At 43.5% G+C, this 15,417-nt stretch overlaps 2 protein-coding genes across 7 annotated transcripts in view; both read right to left on the bottom strand.

The window, feature by feature from the left end:
• The window catches only part of HS3ST3A1 (heparan sulfate-glucosamine 3-sulfotransferase 3A1), a 142,214-nt gene that overhangs the window by 93,142 nt on the left and 33,655 nt on the right, over window positions 1-15,417 (bottom strand). The window lies entirely within an intron of this gene.
• On the bottom strand, window positions 931-5,941 carry LOC126063282 (uncharacterized). Of its 6 annotated transcripts, none has more exons than XM_049861561.1 (3): window positions 5,485-5,941; window positions 4,939-5,439; window positions 931-4,803 (listed from the first exon to the last, which is right to left on the bottom strand). In XM_049861561.1, exons 1-3 carry the CDS (start codon window positions 5,581-5,583, stop codon window positions 4,465-4,467), a joined length of 939 nt encoding a protein of 312 aa, XP_049717518.1. In that variant the 5' UTR covers window positions 5,584-5,941; the 3' UTR covers window positions 931-4,464. The 6 variants fall into 6 exon arrangements, with proteins under 6 accessions (XP_049717518.1, XP_049717516.1, XP_049717515.1 ...); XM_049861559.1 differs by having other exon boundaries at window positions 933-5,028; window positions 5,074-5,439; window positions 5,485-5,940; XM_049861558.1 differs by having other exon boundaries at window positions 934-5,118; window positions 5,164-5,439; window positions 5,485-5,940.

Genomic DNA, 15,417 nt, shown 5'->3' with positions numbered 1-15,417 from the left:
GTAGTACTGATATCTTAACAATACTAAGTCTTCCAATCTTGATTTCAAATTATGTTATACAGGTATAGTAATCAAAACAACCTGGTACTGGTATAAAAATAGACACATAGACCAATATAGAATGGAACAGAATTGGGATTCAAGAAACAAACCCACACATCTATAGTCAAGTGATTTTTGACAAGGTTGCTAAGTTTATTCAATGGGGAAAAAAGAGTCTCTTCAATAAATAGTGTTGGGAAAATTGGGTTTCCACATGCAGAAAATTAAATAGGATCCATGACTCACACCAGGCACAAAAACAAATTCAAAATGGATTAAGAACCTAAATGTGAAAATTAAAACCATAAAATTCTTAGAAGAAAATAGAGGAACAAGGCTGTCTGGGCTAGGTTTTAATAATGAATTATCTAATATAATAACAAAAACACAAACAGCAAAATACAAAATAAATAAATGAGACCTCATAAAAATTAAATACTTTTGTTCATCAAAAGACTTTACCAAAAACTTGAAAAGCTACCAATTAAGAATCTAATAAACAAGATATGTATAAAACTTTGACAACTTAACAATAAAAAGACAAATGACCCAATCAAAAACTGGCCTAAGGACTTAAATAGAAATTTCACCAAAGAGGAAACTCAATGGACAACAAACACATGAAAAGATGCTCAAGGTCATTAGCCATTCCAAAAAACCCACTGTCATCGAGTCAATTCTGACTCACGGCAACCCTATAGCCATTAAAACCCATAGCCGTCGAGTCGATTCTAATTCATAGCGACCCTATAGGACAAACTAGAACTGCCCCCACAGAGTTTGCAAGGAGCACCTGGTGGATTCGAACTGCCCACCTCTTGGTTAGCAGCCGCAGCACTTAACCACTACGCCACCAGGGTTTCTATAGCCATTAAAAAAAAAAAAAAAAATTTTTTTTTTTTTTTTTAGAGAGATGTAAATCAAAACCAACATGAGGTATCATTTCGCTCCCACTAGGATGCCCTGGTGGGGCAATGGTTAAGCACTTGGCTAACTAACTGAAAGATGAGTGATTCAAACCCACCAGCGTCTCTGCTGGAGAAAAGACCTGGTGATCTGCTCCCGTAACAATTTACAGCCTAGGAAAACCTATAGGGCAGTTCCACTCTGCCCTGTAGGGTCACCATGAACCGGAATCAACTCAACAGCCCACAACAACAACAACTGAATGGCTAGGATAAAACAAAAAACAGAAAGTAACAAAGTTGATGAGCATGTGGGGAAATTAGAACTCTTATCCATTGCTGGTGGTAATGTAAAATGAAACAGCCATTGTGGAAAAGGGTGTGGCAGGTCCTCAAAAAGCTAAAAATAGAGCTATCCATTTGACCCAGCAATTCCAGTACTAGGAATATACCCAAGTGACATGAAAGCAACAACGCAAACAGACACATGTATACCAATGCTCACTGCAGCACTATTCACAATAGCAAAAGGTGGAAACAACCAAAATGTCCGTTAACAGATGAACAAGCAAGCAAAATGTGGTACATACATACAATGGAATATTACTCAGCCAGAAAGAGAAATGAAGTCCTGACACATGCTACAACATGGATGGAGCTTAAAAAACATTCTGCTGAAATAAATCAGTCACAGAAGTACAAATATTGTATGACCTCACTTAAATAAAAAGACAAAAACAGGCAAATGCGTGGAGACCAAAGCTTATTAGTGGTTGCCAGGTGTGGGAAGGAGGGAGAAAGAGAGTTATTGCTTATGGAGTGCTGAATTTCTGTTTAAGGTGATGGAAAATTTGCAGGGATTAAGAGCGATGGTTGCACAGCTGATTAACATAATTGATGTGACTAAGTTGTACACCTGTAAAAAGTGGAAGTGGCAAATGTGTGATAGACACTTTTACAAAAAAAAAAAGAGAGAGACAGTGAGCAGGTGCTGAGGCTGCGTATGTACAACCAAACACCTCATAGGATTTGGTTTCTTGGTTTCGAGGTTTAGGGTCATGGTTTTATGGGACAGCAAATATCATGTTTAGCGTTTCTATTCTACCTCTTAGTTCATTACGTAGTGCCTGGTGTCTTCAAAGCTTGCCAGCAGCTGTCTGAGGTACAGAAGTTGGTATCTATTAGCCTGGAGTAACAGAGGAAGGAGGAGAGTCCGCAATAGACCGTGTGGTAATTGTCTCCATGAACAACTGCCTCCTTTGCCATGAAACCAGAAGAAACGGATGGTGCCTGGCTATCGTTACTGAACATTTTGATCAAAAATTCTATAGAAGAATTCTGATCAAAGGGGGAAGACACAGAACAAAATTTCAAATTCTCAGGGAATCCAGATATTCTGGAGCCATGGAGGCTGGATGAACCCCTGAAATCACTGCCCTGAGTCAATCTTTTAAGCCTTAAACCAAACATATCTCCTCAAGTCTTCTTTAAATCAAACAACAGTTTGGCTTAATTGGTAAAGAATGTCTGCTTCAGCACTATGCGCTTTTAAAGAGACTTATCTATGCAAAATCAAACTTACAACAGCAACTTGAAACTGTAAATAGGAAGCTTGGGGATAGTGAGTTGATGCTAATGCAGGAGGAACAATTCAGAAAAGGGTGAAAATGGTTGGGCAAACTGAAGAACGTAATCAATATCACTGAATTGTACATGTAGAAGCTGTTGAATTGGTATATGTTCTACTGTAGATTTTCAACAACAAAAAAAGTAAATAAAATAAATTATTTAAAAAATAATAGGGCTGCTATGAGTTGGAAATGGCTGGATGGCAACAGTTTTTTGTTTTTTTACAACTGGTACCAGGCATTATTGTTTTTTTTCTTAATCGTTGTTGAACAAATGGGCTGTTCTACTATTACACAATAAAACTTCAGGGCTCTTGCCATTAACCAAAAGCCTGCATCGCCACTGCTCTAAATTTAGGAAGATAGAGAGTTTAGGGTTGGTTTTAGGAAGTTTTTACTGTTAATGTAAGAAAAGCAATTCTGCGTCCATCGGCATCAGCTCGCAACATGTGTTAATGATATTTTTTCTGTACCCGGATCTCTCTTCTGCCTGGGCACAGCAACGTGCATTTTTACCCCTGACCTGAAAGACACTAGAAGTCCATTCAGACAACTGACAGGAGGAGGAAATGTTTTCTCCAAAGATTCGGTCTCTTTTTGGACAGAGGTTTATTTTTCTGAGGGAAGTATCCAATCTGATTGTCCTTTAATATTTGAGTTTAATCCATTTGTGTTTATTTTGATTACTCACTAATTTGGACTTTTCCCTACCTTCTTGGTGCTATTTGCCAGGTCTGTCTCTTTGTTCCTTTTTTGACTTCTATTTCATTGAGTGAATTTATTTTTCTTTCTTTTTCTCCTTTCTCCAGTTTAGAAGTTGTTTTCTTTCTTTCAGGGTTGTATTTAAAAATTTCACACAGAAATTAAGAAAATCCAAGTTAAAATCATTATTATGCTCTCTATGAATACAAGGGCTTTAAAACACTTAAACTGCCTGCCCTTCACCTTTCTCTCATTCTGAATTTACCTGTTATGAATCCAGCCAATCTATTACTTTTATTAATTTTATAATTACTGATCGTTTATATATACTAGTGTGCTTGCCAACTTCTTGGGTCAACGTTGCTTTTATCACCTCATGCTTTCCTTGTTCCTTTCTGTTAATATGTGGCATTTAGCATCTAATTTAGTTAAGGCCTGTGCATGGGTAATTCTGTTTACCTGGCAGCTCTCCGTCTTCTGTCTCCTTGAAATTCATATTAAAAGTATCTTGGACTTAGTCTGTTCTCCACATCTCCTTTTACAGCCCTCATCTCCTTATCTCTTTGGTAGACTTCTCAAATTTTTAGTTAAGATTTTCAGCTGTTTTGCTCTGACCTTTGTAAGTTTCTCAGATCTTTTTGATATTACTGTGATATTTTTAATTTTTTTTAAATCTCCCTTTACCTATCCATTGAGTTTTTAATTTTAACTATATTTTTCCATTTCATATACCATTTGGCCCTTTTTCAAATGTTTTTTATACTGTCATATTTTTCAGGATGATTTTTATGGTTTCTTTAATAATCTGAAACAAACTTACATAAGTATCTTTCAGAGTATTATCGTTTTTTGAGGTCTTGGGGTACTTATTCCTCTATTTGTTGAGTCCACTACCTTTCCCTCACAGTGGTTTGTTTCCTCAAGTGGCTCAAATTTCTAATTGTGAGGCTTCCTAATCCATGAAGTCAAGGAGCATGGAGTTGACCAAGGCTTTGTGTAAACGACTAACGTGTCTGGCAGTTAACCTAAACGTTGGCGGTTCAAGCCCACCCAGGAGTGCCTCAGAAGAAACACCTCGTGACCTACTGCTGAAGAAATCAGCCCTTGGAAGCCCTGTCAGCACAGTTCTACTCTGACACACACATGGGGTTGCTAGGAGTCAGAGCTGGCTCCATAGCAACTGGTTTTTAGTGCAGGCTGGCATACACAGGCTGTGGCCAAAACCCCAGACTCCAGCTCTCGGCGTCCAGGTCCTTCAACCTGCCCTTCCTCTTGTGCGAGCCTCCAGCCTCAGCCTCCAGGTCCTTCAACCTGCCCTTCCTCCCATGGGTACCTGCAGCCTCCAGGTCCTTCATCCCACCCTTCCACCTCTGGGCACCTGCAGCCTCCAGGTCCTTCAACCTGCCCTTCCTCCCGTGGGTACCTGCAGCCTCCAGGTCCTTCATCCTGCCCTTCCTCCCGTGGGTACCTGCAGCCTCCAGGTCCTTCATCCTGCCCTTCCTCCTGTGGGCACCTGCAGCCTCCAGGTCCTTCATCCTGCCCTTCCACCTGTGGGCACCTGCAGCCTCCAGGTCCTTCATCCTGCCCTTCCACCTGTGGGCACCTGCAGCCTCCAGGTCCTTCATCCTGCCCTTCCACCTGTGGGCACCTGCAGCCTCCAGGTCCTTCATCACGCCCTTCTTTCTGTGGGCACCTGCAGCCTCCAGGTCCTTCATCCTGCCCTTTCTCCTGTGGGCACCTGCAGCCTCCAGGTCCTTCATCCCGCCCTTCTTTCTGTGGGCACCTTCAGCCTCCAGGTCCTTCATCCTGCCCTTCCTCCTGTGGGCACCTGCAGCCTCCAGGTCCTTCATCACGCCCTTCTTTCTGTGGGCACCTGCAGCCTCCAGGTCCTTCATCCTGCCCTTCCACCTGTGGGCACCTGCAGCCTCCAGGTCCTTCATCACGCCCTTCTTTCTGTGGGCACCTGCAGCCTCCAGGTCCTTCATCCCGCCCTTCTTTCTGTGGGCACCTTCAGCCTCCAGGTCCTTCATCCTGCCCTTCCTCCTGTGGGCACCTGTAGCTTCAGCCTCCAGGTCCTTCATCCCGCCCTTCCTCCTGTGGGCACCTGCAGCCTCCAGATCCTTCATCCTGCCCTTCCACCTGTGGGCACCTGCAGCCTCCAGGTCCTTCATCCTGCCCTACCTCTTGTGGGCACCTGCAGCCTCCAGGTCCTTCATCCTGCCCTTCCTCCTGTGGGCACCTGCAGCCTCCAGGTCCTTCATCCTGCCCTTCCTCCTGTGGGCACCTGCAGCCTCCAAGTCCTTCATCCTGCCCTACCTCTTGTGGGCACCTGCAGCCTCAGATTCACTTACTTTTCTGGCAGAATTTCATTTCTTTTAACTTGGGCTGGGTAGCCTTGTTTTTGTTATTGCTGTTATATTTTATGCAACATTTCTATGTGTTTATTGCTAGGTGGGTGAGGGACGGGAGAAGACTAGAACACTGCTTTCCTCAGTTCAGTCCATCCTGCAGCTGGAAGTGTTTCTGAAATAATGAAAGTCTTTTAATTGCAAACCAATATTGGTGCCGGATCTCGTTAACTGAGAGGCTGCATCCGGCATTGACATGCATGGCTCTAAGACACGGCAGACACTGGGCACAACAGCACAAGCCCTCCGACGGAGACTGCTGTGGAAAGCTAGCCAGTACACAAAGCCTGGTGTTCTGAGATGACACAAGAATGACTCTGATGATTCACTGCGAAGTCACCAGACCCTGCCCTGCCGGCTCCTTCCACTTCTCTCTCTCTGCACAGCCAGCAGCACTGTTTAAGATGCTCGTTTTTCACAACTATCAACTTCTGGAAGTTTAATGCGGGAGACCTAGATTGGAAAGAAAACCCTGATGTAAATTCAATCCCTTGGGAATTTGGTGAAAGGTAGCAAAAGAAAAGAAAAGGTTAAACAGAACTTTTGAATTGCACACCCAAAGAATATCAATGCCAATTCTTTAGAGCTCACTGTGACCTCCCGAGTTTTCAAAGTCTCTGTTCATTTCCACCTGAAATGGATCCTTGGCCATTCCCCACTGCTCCCACCTTCCTGCTCACATAAGCCATGTCCGAGAAGAGTAGGCTGGGATTCTATTCTGGGAGTCCTCACTAATCCAGCTTGGGAAGCAGTGGAGCACAGAAAACAGGACTCAACACGTTAACAAACAGTTATCCCAGCCTCCTGACATCTTCTTCTCATAACTCAAAAGTGATAAGAGCTTCTAGAAATAATGACATTTGAATATTCTCACTACATCTGGGAGATTTCAGCCATTACCCAGGGATGCAAAGTTAACCGATATTCTTAGAATGAGGAAGGTATAAACCAACGCTTAGTGCAATGAAGGCTCTGCTCTGATAATCTAATTTCTCTCCAAAATGACTGGTCGTTTACATCTCTGACTGACTACTACAAAATCAGTTCTTGCTTTTTGTCCTGAAGTGATAAGCATACCACATGCTAGTTCCAATACACAGTTTCATCATAAAATTAGTATCATAATTTTAGAAACAAGAGGAGGAAATAATCACACATGCATATTTACAGAATACTAGTATGTTAATATATTTCCTTCTAGCTTTTTTGTTTGTTTGTTTTTTCAGCCTCATAACTTTTATTTGAACAAAGTTAAAATCATAATAGCCTCACGTTTTTACTATATTTATGAAGGTTTTAGGATCCTAAGCATTTCCAAATTTTTACCTTATTTTTCTTTTTCATCACAACAACCCCCCAAACGTAAAAACTCCTGGCCATATTTTACAGAAAGAAACTGAGACCCAGACACAGGACAGTAAGTTGCTTAGTGTCACATACAAGAGACAGGAGAAGACTGCTATTATCAAAGCCCTCTTCTAGATGTCTGCACTCCCAGGGAATTAACGTTTGCTACTTCAGCCTACACAGCCTCACAGACAACAAGAACCAGAGCCACAGCTGAAATGAAAGGGGGCCAGGCGGGAGGCAGGGCGGCTCTGAGAAGCATCGGCTGTGAATCTAGTCAGAATGCACGCAGCCAGAAGTAACGAAGCTAGGTTTCTTGCGAAACTTATACATCTGAGGGGAATTCCAAAAGACAAATTTCCGACAATACTTTGTGTGGCAGCAATACTGGAATAAGTATATAACCTCTGCTGGAAAACATGAACATCACACATTTGGATATGCAAATCCTAAATTTTTAAACTTACTGTTGTTGTCAACTGGTACCAAGTTGGCCCTCAACTCATGGTGACCCCATGCATAATAGACCAAATGCTGCCCAGTTCTATGCCACCCTCAAGATCAGCTGCAGATCAAAGTCTTGTGACCCACAGGGTTGTCACTGGCTGGTTTTCAGAAGATCACCAGGCCTTTCTTCCTAGTCCATCTCAGTCTAGAAGCTCTGATGAAAGCTATTCAGCATCATAGAAACAGGCAAGCCTCTACTGACAGACAGGCGGTGGCTGTCCACGGGGTGCAACGGCTGGCAATAGAACTCAGGTGTCCTGTATAAAAGGACAGAATTCTCCTACTGAACCATCAATGCCTCCTTTTTAAACTTAGTCTCCTTATTTTGACATTTCATATGATTCAGTTGATGCGTCATTTTAGCAAATGCTGTAATCTCAAAGATTACAGGAAAAAAAAAATCTCCCTCAGCAGGCATCCAAGATGGCGCTGGTTACCAATTTTGTCCCAGTTGACTATTTAGCAACTATCTTTAGCTTCCTACAGGCCTGTGGTGTCTGAGAAAAGCCATAATACCCAGAGGTATCATGGAAACCAACAGCATCCACAATGGACAGAGGATAGACAGGTGGTAAGGTACGCGGTCGAATGAGTATAACACAATGTTAGTAACAGAATCCAGGAGGGGGGTGTCCACTGTAAAATTCTGTCAACTTTGCTCTTCATTGAAATTTTTCATAATAAAATATTGAGAAAAAAAAGGGAGAGAGAGAAATACTCCACACTAAAATGCTTTTCTGAGTTACAAAATGTGCTCGATAGATTCTTTTATCTCTATTCATTCTCCTCACCATACCTCTTCACCATGTTCTTTCTACCCCTGTGAATCACTTAGGAACACTTCTCTAAAGATGACCAAGTATGGTCAGAAAGCATTGAGTCCAACCCATTTGTCACAAAATAGAGCTGAGTCCTGAAAAGGGGAACTGACTTGTCCCAAACCATGGCGGGTCCAGGAGTAGAAGGCAGGCCTCCTGTCTCTCATCACACTAGATCCCGGTATACTTTTCCCAGTGGAATGACCAATTGGATCACTTTCTTGTGGGACCTTAACTAGAAGGACCAGGAAACCAGTGCATTTGGAAATGTTTTAATGGAGGTTGAAAAAATGGTTAGGATACTAAGGATTCCCTGGGAAGAGAGCATCACAGTGGTCTTGTAGCTAGCAGAGAGAATCTGAGAGCTGCTACGGTAACTTTATTCTGCAAGTTGATACAGGGCTCATGCTTGGATTAGCTGTTACTGAACCTCTGGCTTCTGTTCACAGAGGCTGGGCTTCCTGGCGGGGATGATTCTGCCTGATCCTCAGACCCATTCTCTTATTTCACAGGGTTAAGGACATAGGGAATTCAATGGCTATTTTCTGAGTTTTTGCCATGTGCAAGGCACTGTGCCAAAAGCTGCAGGCAAATAAAAAAAATTGAGCAAAACACAACCTCAAGAACCTAGCAATCGTGTTAGGTATATGAGAGACCTGAAAGGAATAAGTTAAAATTGTTTATGTTACCTCTGGTGAAGGGTAAGACAGTACACACTACTGGGGAGGCCAGTTCAACTTGTGCAAGGCAAGGTCATGGAAGCTCCATAGATACATCCAAACTCTCTGAGGGACTGAATTGCTGGGCTGAGGGCTGTGGGGACCATGGGCTCGGGGAACATCTACCTCAATTGGCATAACATAGTTTATAAAGAAAATGTTCTACATTCTACTTTGGAAACCCTGGTGGCGTAGTGGTTAAATGCTAAGGCTGCTAACCAAGAGGTCAGCAGTTCAAATCCATCAGGCGCTCCTCGGAAACTCTATGGGGCAATCGACTACGAGTCGGAATCGACTCGATGGCAGTGGGTTTGGTTTTTTTTTTTTCCTATTTTGGTGAGTAACATCTAGGGTCTTAAAAGCCTGTGAGTGGCCATCTATGATACTCCACCAGTCTCACCCCTTCAGGAGCATGGAAGAATGAAGAAAACTAAAGATACAAGGGAAAGATTAGTCCAAAGGACCACATCTACCACAGCCTCCACCAGACTGAGTCCAGTACAACTAGATGGTGCCTGGCTACCACCACTGACTGCTCTGACAGGGATCACAATAGAGGGTCCTAGACAGAGTTGGAGAAAAATGTAGAACAAAATTCTAACTCAAAAAGAAACATCAGACTTACTGACCTGACAGAGACTGGAGACACCCTGAAAGTGTGGCCCCTGGACACCATGTCAGCTCAGTAATGAAGTCACTCCTGAGGTTCACCCTTCAGCCAAAGATTAGACAGGCCCATGAAACAAAAGAAGACTAAAGGGGCACACCAGCCCTGGGGCAAAGGCTAGAAGGCAGGAGGGGACAGGAAAGCTGGTAATAGGGAACCCAAGGTTGAGAAGGGAGAATGTTGACATGTTGTGGGTTTGTTAACCAATGTCATAAAGTAATATGTATACTAATTGTTTAATGAGAAGCTAGTTTGTTCTGTAAAGCTTCATCTAAAGTACAATAAAAAAATACTGTTTATGTTGAATTGAAGAAAAGAGATGACCTTTTCCCACCAACCAGTTACCAGCTGCTGTCTACTCAATTTTCAACTCATGGTGAACCCGTATGTGTCAGAGGAGAACTCTCCTCCATAGGGTTTTCAATGCTGGTTTTCTGGAAGTACATCACCAACCCTTTCTTCCAAGGCACCTAGAGGTGGACTCGAACCTCCAATCTTTCAGTTAGCAGCCATGCGTATTAATCAATTGCACCACCCAGGGTCTCATTTACAACAGCAAAGGCCACTAATTTAACAGCCTAATCCCAAAGAGTAGAAAGAGATTTGTATATGTAGTCCTGAAGTTTGGGGCGGGGGGCGGGGGAGGGTGGGCTACAGAAATATAATAACCCACTCCATTAAAGTTTTTCCCCCTTATATCTGGGTTTCAGTCAAAACACTGAACACCCCTGAGACTGCTTGTCCTGACCTCCTAATTGCCAAGCCCATTCCATTTTTAGTGGTCTTGGCTCTCCCCACTCTTCTGGCTGCACTTAAGATGACCATTACCTGGCCTCCAGGGCATTCCCGTGGCTGTGTCTCATCCAGTCTCCCTGAACGCATTTTAAATATCCTTCCATGGCTCAATGCCTCCACTAAGGCTGATTCCAAGGCATCCTGCACTCCACCCCTTAAAGCATCTCTCTATCCATGGTTTCCTTGCTCACTTCTAGGGAGACAACTCCAAGGCTACATGTGTCATGTCATGCTGCTGTCTGATGGAAGGTTCCACGGGGAGCTCAGGTCCCGGCCTCTCTTGTCCATCCAGCACCACAACCTCTTATCTATCCATAAAAACCAGCTGCCGTGGAGTCCACTCTGACTCATGGTGAGCCCATGTGTGTCAGAGTAGAACTGTGCTCCATACGGTTTTCAATGACTGATTTTTCAGAAGTACTATCGCCAGGCCTTTCTTCTAAGGCACGTCTAGGTATACTTGAATGTCCAACCATTCAGTTAGCAGCCGAGTGCCTTAACCGTTAGCACCACCCAGGGACTCCATACTTATTCATATTCCCTCATTTTGACCCATTTTTTGTTCATTTTTATTCTCCCAAACCAACCAGTCACCAAACTGTGATAATGCTTCCTCCCCAGTCCCATCCTGGTTCAGGTCTTCACTACTGCCAGTCCCAAACACTACAGCGTCCCCAAAGTGGAGTTTCAGTACTCTCTAACCCCAGCCCCGGTCCCTACCCTGCTGACTCAGTCTATAGCCACTGCCATATTAATCTTCCTAAGACTTTTAAGTACCTGTATCATTACCCTGCTCAAAAACTTTCTAAATTTCCGTAGAAAATAATCCAAAAGTATTTTGGGGGTGAAATTCACATAACATGTACAGTCCACTAACATTTAGTGCACTGTGGTGCAGCCGCTAGCTCTCTCTAGTTTCAGAATTTTTTATCACGCTGGAACAGCACCCCCACCCTGGACCCATTAAGCAATCACTCCTTGTCATCCCTTCCCCCACCCCTTCCCTGACGGCCACTAATCTCCTTTTGTCTCCAGACTTTTAAACTGATCTTTAGGGTCCCCTACAATGAGGTTGTAATTTATCTTTCTCATCTTATACTGTAATACTCCTCAGAGAAAATACCCACTCTAGTCAAATCAATTGTCTCATCACTACCCAATTGCAGCACCCAAACAGATTTCCCTCCTAGACTTTGCATCACCTCTACCTAGAATTCTCAATGCCTCTCTATTTAACTAATTCCTATCCATTGTGTATGATCCCATCTCCCTCAGGAGGCTGTTCCCGAACATCCCAGCACACAGACATCTCTCCTGCTCTCTCAACGCTGAAATTCTCAGATACCTGTCCTGGGCACCCTCACCTGGCAGCTGCACATGCTGCCCTGTATTGAGATTCTGCACTGACTGCCCCACCAAACTGCAAGCTCCTGCACTGTAAAAAAAAAAAAAAAGAAAGAAAGAAAAAGCATCCCTTAGAGGCTTAAGAAACGTTGGAAAATCATGCTTGAGGTCAGAAAAGAATGAAACTCCCAGCCTCCATTTTGATTTGGTAACTTGTGAAATTAGTAAGACATTGTAAATGGACCCACAGTGGTCTGATAAAGGCCCGGGCCTGCTTTGAAGAAGAAGCCACAGGGGCATAAGCCTAAGTAAGCAACCAGTCAATTCCTGGTTCCAACCAGAGGGGTTTTGCTCACTCTCCTTAGACTGTTCTGGCTTGTGTCAGAGAAAGGAGGAAAAACCGTTCTTAACTTTAACTCAGGCTGTTTCAGCTTAGAGTGTATTCTAAGGGTCAGTCGAGATTTTTAGCTTCCTATATTAAGAGATTCCCAGATAGCAAAAGGCCATGCCAAGGGTCAGCAAGGAGGCTGTCAACAGAAGCCAAGAAAGGATGGAAAGTGCACTGGGAAAGAAAGATCTGAAAATGGACTAACTATCAGAATGGCTGGCCACAGATCATCAGGTGTAGATGGCCCCTAAGTATCCTTTGTAAGTAACAAGTTTCATTCCCATCAGTGTGGGGTAGCAAACAGATGCTCCACATGGGCTGGAAAGGCTAGAAAATTTCCCCAGGACAGTGCCATGGGGAAACTACCCTGTTGCAGGTAGCACCTTCCCAGAGAGGTCTTCCAGGAAGCAGATATAGGCCTTGGCATTCAACAGATGGTCCATAAACTAGCAAACGTCAGTATCATTTGAGAGCTTGTCAGAAATGAAAATTCTCAGGCTCCATGCTGTTGTTGTTGTTGTCAGGTGCTGTCAAGTCAGTTCCGGCTCATTGTGACCCTATGTACAACAGAATGAAACAACGTCCGGTCCTGAGCCACCCTCACGATCATTGCTATGTTTGAGCCCATTGTTGTAGCCATTGTATCAAACCCATCTTGTCCAGGGTCTTCCTCTTTTTTGCTGACCCTCTACTTTACCAAATACTGTGTCCTTCTCCAGGAACTGATCCCTCCTGACAACATGTCCAAAGTATGTGAGACAAAATCTCTTCATCCTCACTTCCAAGGGGCAACCTACCTATACTTCTTCCAAGACAGACTTGTTTGTTCTCCCGGCAGTCCATGGTATATTCAGTATTCTTTGCCAACACCACAATTCAAAGGCATCAATTCTTCTTCATTCTCCTTTATTCACTGTCCAGCTTTCCCATGAATATGAGGCAACTGAAAATACCCTGGGGGAGGCGGGGCCAAGACGGCAGAATAGACAAGACACTTCGGGTGAGCCCTCTTACAACAAAGACCAAAAAAAATAAGTGAAATGAGTATATCTATGACAAGCTAGGAGCCCTGAACATCAAAGGCAAGCTTAGAAAATGAACTGAGGGGCAGGGGGAGGAAGAGACAGCTTAGAAGTAGAGAGGAGTTACTGCACCTGAATCATGGGGAGCCCTCAGGCACCACTCTCAGGAGCAGCTGCAGTGGGCTGGTACTAGCGTTCGGCTGCAGTTTCCTCAGGGAGAAGCAGCAAGCCACACAGCCTACTCACACCTCTGGAAGCAGCGTTCTTGGCAAAAGCTAAGTACTTGCATATATTTTAGCGACACCCGACTCCGCTCCCAAGTCAGCTTCAGTGGCTGATCTCCTGGGGCCTGAGGTAGGTCCTGTTGAGCACCTAGAGCTATCTTCCCAGCTTTGGAGAAGGAATAAATTTGCAGTTGGGGGAAAAGATAATTTGCCAGCTCCACTAACCGGGGAAGCTCAAGATAGAACCGGCTTCTATTCAGGCATAAACAGTCCGTGGGCTTTAAGTACTTTTCCCCTCTGCACAGACCTGAGTGGGCCTATTTTAGGAGAATAGGCCCTTGTTGGCAAACTCCAATCATTTCAGCTGTGCAGTGGAGAGGTGGACATTTGATCTTTGACATTGCTTTACCTATTAAACAGGGTCCTCACCTACCCATATCAGGGACCTAAGGACTGGTGGCTCCACTCAGGTCACCCAGCCATCCACGACAGGGGTCCAAGGATAACTGGTACGTCCCAGTCCTTACAGCCAAAAACAGTGGGTGCCCATGGTCCATCTATAGAACCCAACCACCTGTACGATATAGGGAACAGGGACAGGCTTTCCTCAGAGACATGTGGGGGACAATTCTCAGCCCCCTGCCTTGTTGAGAGTGTGACCCCCTGCTGAAACCAGATACTGGTACCTATACCAATCACCCCTGCCCCCTCTAAGACTGTAGGACAGAGCCTATACCACACACTTGATGATCTGCTACCTGGACACCTGAGCTGAATTCATACAAGAAAAGTGAATGGACTCCTAGACTGATACACCTGATAACACCTCTAGCCATCTGGGGACAGGATGTCAGAGATCAAAGGTGAAAATAATCAAGCTAGCTCACTCAAGCAACCCATTTGGGTATATCAAAACAAAACAAAGCAAGAAGCTATGACACAGTAAGCAAACATAAAATAAACTAATACAATAACTTATAGATGGCTCGGAGACAACAGTCAATATCAAGTCACATAAAGAAACTGACCATGATTGCCTCAACAAGCTCTTACAACAAAGAATCAAGGGATCTTCTAGATAAAAGTGCATTCCTGGAATTACCAGAGGTAGAATACAAAAGATTAATATACACAACTCTTCAAGACATCAGGAAGGAAATGAGGCAATATGCAGAACAAGCCAGGGAACACACAGATAAAGAAATTAAAAAGATTATTTAGGAACATAATGAAAAATTTAATAAGCTGGAAAAATCCACAGACAGCAATCAGAAATTCAGAAGATTAACAAAATTACTGAATTAGACAGCTCAACAGAAAGTCAGAGGAGCAGAACTGAGCAAGTGGAAGGCAGAATTTCTGAACTTGAAGATAAAGAACTTGGCACTAATATATTTGAATAAAAATCAGATAAAAGAATTTAAAAAAATGAAGAAAGCTTAGGAATCATGTGGGACTTTATCAACAGAAATAACCTAGGAGTGATTGAAGTACCAGAACAGGGAGGGACAGCAGAAAATACAGAGAGAACTGTTGAAGATCTGTTGGCAGAAAACTTCCCTGATATCATGAAAGATGAGAAGATATATATCCAAGATGCTCATCGGACTCCACAAAAGGTAGATTTTAAAAGAAAGTCACCAAGACATATTATAATCACACTTGCCAAAACCAAAGATAGAGAATTTTAAGAGCAGCTAGGGATAAGTGAAAAGTCACCTACAAAGGAGAGTCAATAAGAATAAGCTCAGGCTACTCAACAGAAACCAAGCAGGCAAGAAGGCAGTGGGATGACTCAAATAAAAAATTGCCAGCCAAGAATCTTATATCCAGCAAAACTGCCTATCAAATTTGAGGGTGAAATTAGGACACTTTCAGATAAACAGAAGTTTAGGGAATTT

The sequence above is a fragment of the Elephas maximus genome, chromosome 19 (genome assembly GCF_024166365.1).
Source record: "Elephas maximus indicus isolate mEleMax1 chromosome 19, mEleMax1 primary haplotype, whole genome shotgun sequence".
Classification (NCBI taxonomy): Eukaryota; Metazoa; Chordata; class Mammalia; order Proboscidea; family Elephantidae; genus Elephas; species Elephas maximus.
The sequence above is the reverse complement of the archived record's forward strand: the minus strand, read 5'-3'. Positions and strand labels throughout refer to the sequence as shown.